Source organism: Cyprinodon variegatus, unplaced genomic scaffold (assembly GCF_000732505.1).
Source record: "Cyprinodon variegatus isolate N-32 unplaced genomic scaffold, C_variegatus-1.0 Scaffold705, whole genome shotgun sequence".
Classification (NCBI taxonomy): domain Eukaryota; kingdom Metazoa; phylum Chordata; class Actinopteri; order Cyprinodontiformes; family Cyprinodontidae; genus Cyprinodon; species Cyprinodon variegatus.
The window spans coordinates 345,076-346,785 of record NW_015151158.1 but is presented as its reverse complement, the minus strand read 5'-3'; the positions used below and the strand labels follow the sequence as shown (position 1 = coordinate 346,785).

The window sequence follows — 1,710 nt, the reverse complement described above, 5'->3', positions numbered from 1 at the left end:
GCATGCTTTGATTTTCGATGACAACAACTATGCGTGGCTTAACATACGTCACGCACTCCGTTGCTCTTATTGGTTGTAGGTCTATCCAATTGAGTGCAGAGGCATTTTTTTTCCTGGTTCGTTGGAAACACGCCCCATAATCACTGCTCTATGGAGCAGCATCAGACTCATTCTGACTAGAATTGAGTCGGACTACGTCAGGCTACTTATCCCCTTCCGTAACATTAAAAATCAAAATTCTTGAGATTAAAGTCAAATTCTGAGAAAAAAAGTAAGAATTCTGAGAATAAAGTCAGATTTTTGACTTTTTTCCGATATTAAGTTGAAATAACATAAAAATCTGTTAACTTTTTTTTTTTTTCCAGTGGCTTTAATCCTCTTCCGTAGCAGACTTTGTTTTATTTTTGCATAATTTAAATAAAGCTGCATTAATAGAAAAGACACCATCTGCTTCTAACGGAGAACTTTCCAGCAGTAAAGGCATGATAATCAGCTCCTACCTGCTGCTCTGCAGCGCTGCTCTCCTCCTCCTGCTCCTCCTGCTGCTGCTGTTTCCCTCCAACAGCTGCTTATGTAACATCTGCTGCCCTGCAGCTCTGATCGATAATCGATACGCCGCTCTGCTTTCAGCTCCGCCTCCAACTGCATCCATCTGGATGCTGCTTACTGGCAGAGCATCACATTAAACTGGGATGAAGAGGAGCCGCTCCTCCTCCTCCTCCTCCTCCTCTGGGTCCTGATGCTGCGGTGCAGGAGGAGGGCCCTCTGCTGGCTAACAGGAGCCTCTGCAGATATTTTCCAGCAGGAAATCCCTTCATTCAAACAGGTGCAGAGTTGTTTGACATTTATTGGTGCCAAAAGGTGTAAGTTAGACACAAAGACACTAGGGGGCGCTTTCATCTGTTTTTACATAATTTAATACAAAAGATCTCATTAAAATCAGAGATTCATAATTAGGATTATTTTCTAAACAGAATTAGAAACAGTTTCCTGCTTCATCAGAATCATCCAATCACAGAGAGGATCCTACAGTAGCCAATCAGGTCCCTCGGATCAGCCCTGGTTAAAGCTCCACCTCAGGGCCTCCTTCAACCGTCGCTGCTCCTCCGATAAACAGGCCCCCAAACTCCGCCTCCAGCTCCTGGAGGTGGGCGTGGCCTGTTTCCTCCCCTGTAGGCGTCTCTCCCAGGTTCCTCCACCAGGGCAGCCGGCTCGCCTGCAGCGCCGCGTTGTGGGCGTCCCTCGCCCGAGCGGCGATGGAGGCCGAAGGGCTCAGGAAGGACTCCGCCTGCTTTGCCGTGACATCAGAGAGGGGCGGGGCATCTTCAGGGATGACAGAGTTGCTGATTAATGATCTTTGCAGCACTGATCATAGATAGTTGGATTATTTAGAGCCGGTGGGTGGGTGGGGGCGTCACCTTGCAGCAGCTCCAGCTGTGTGCGAGCACACGCCAGCAGAGCCTCCACCCTCTGCTCCTCTCTCCTCCGCTGCTCTCCTTTCTGCAGCTCCGCCTGCAGGAGCAGCTGAACCTCCGCATGCAGCGCGGCGCCTTCCTCTGCAGACAGGCCTGTTGACTACACAGGAGCACACAGAGATCTATTAACGTCTTTTCTTCTCCCATAAATCTAAAATTCAAACTCTACACGAAGTCATCTCAGGTCACTTTACAGTTCAACCAGATCATCCAGTCAGATTGATTCAAAGTTTTC

General features: G+C 48.5%; 2 protein-coding genes across 2 annotated transcripts in view; both read right to left on the bottom strand.

Annotated features, from left to right (window-relative positions):
* Positions 1 to 719, bottom strand: part of LOC107097537 (protein EFR3 homolog B-like) — a 20,763-nt gene extending 20,044 nt beyond the window's left edge. Inside the window, exon 1 of the mRNA XM_015394706.1 lies at positions 501 to 719. The gene's annotated coding sequence lies outside the window, so the exon portion shown is untranslated. The remainder of the gene's footprint in view (positions 1 to 500) is intronic.
* A 197-nt stretch (positions 720 to 916) lies between these two features.
* iqcb1 (IQ motif containing B1) overlaps positions 917 to 1,710 on the bottom strand; it is an 11,709-nt gene continuing 10,915 nt past the window's right edge. Inside the window, exons 12-13 of the mRNA XM_015394705.1 lie at positions 1,419 to 1,575; positions 917 to 1,323 (exon numbers count right to left, since the gene is read on the bottom strand). Of these exons, the coding sequence (XP_015250191.1) occupies positions 1,064 to 1,323; positions 1,419 to 1,575 (417 nt within the window). The 3' untranslated portion in view covers positions 917 to 1,063. The remainder of the gene's footprint in view (positions 1,324 to 1,418; positions 1,576 to 1,710) is intronic.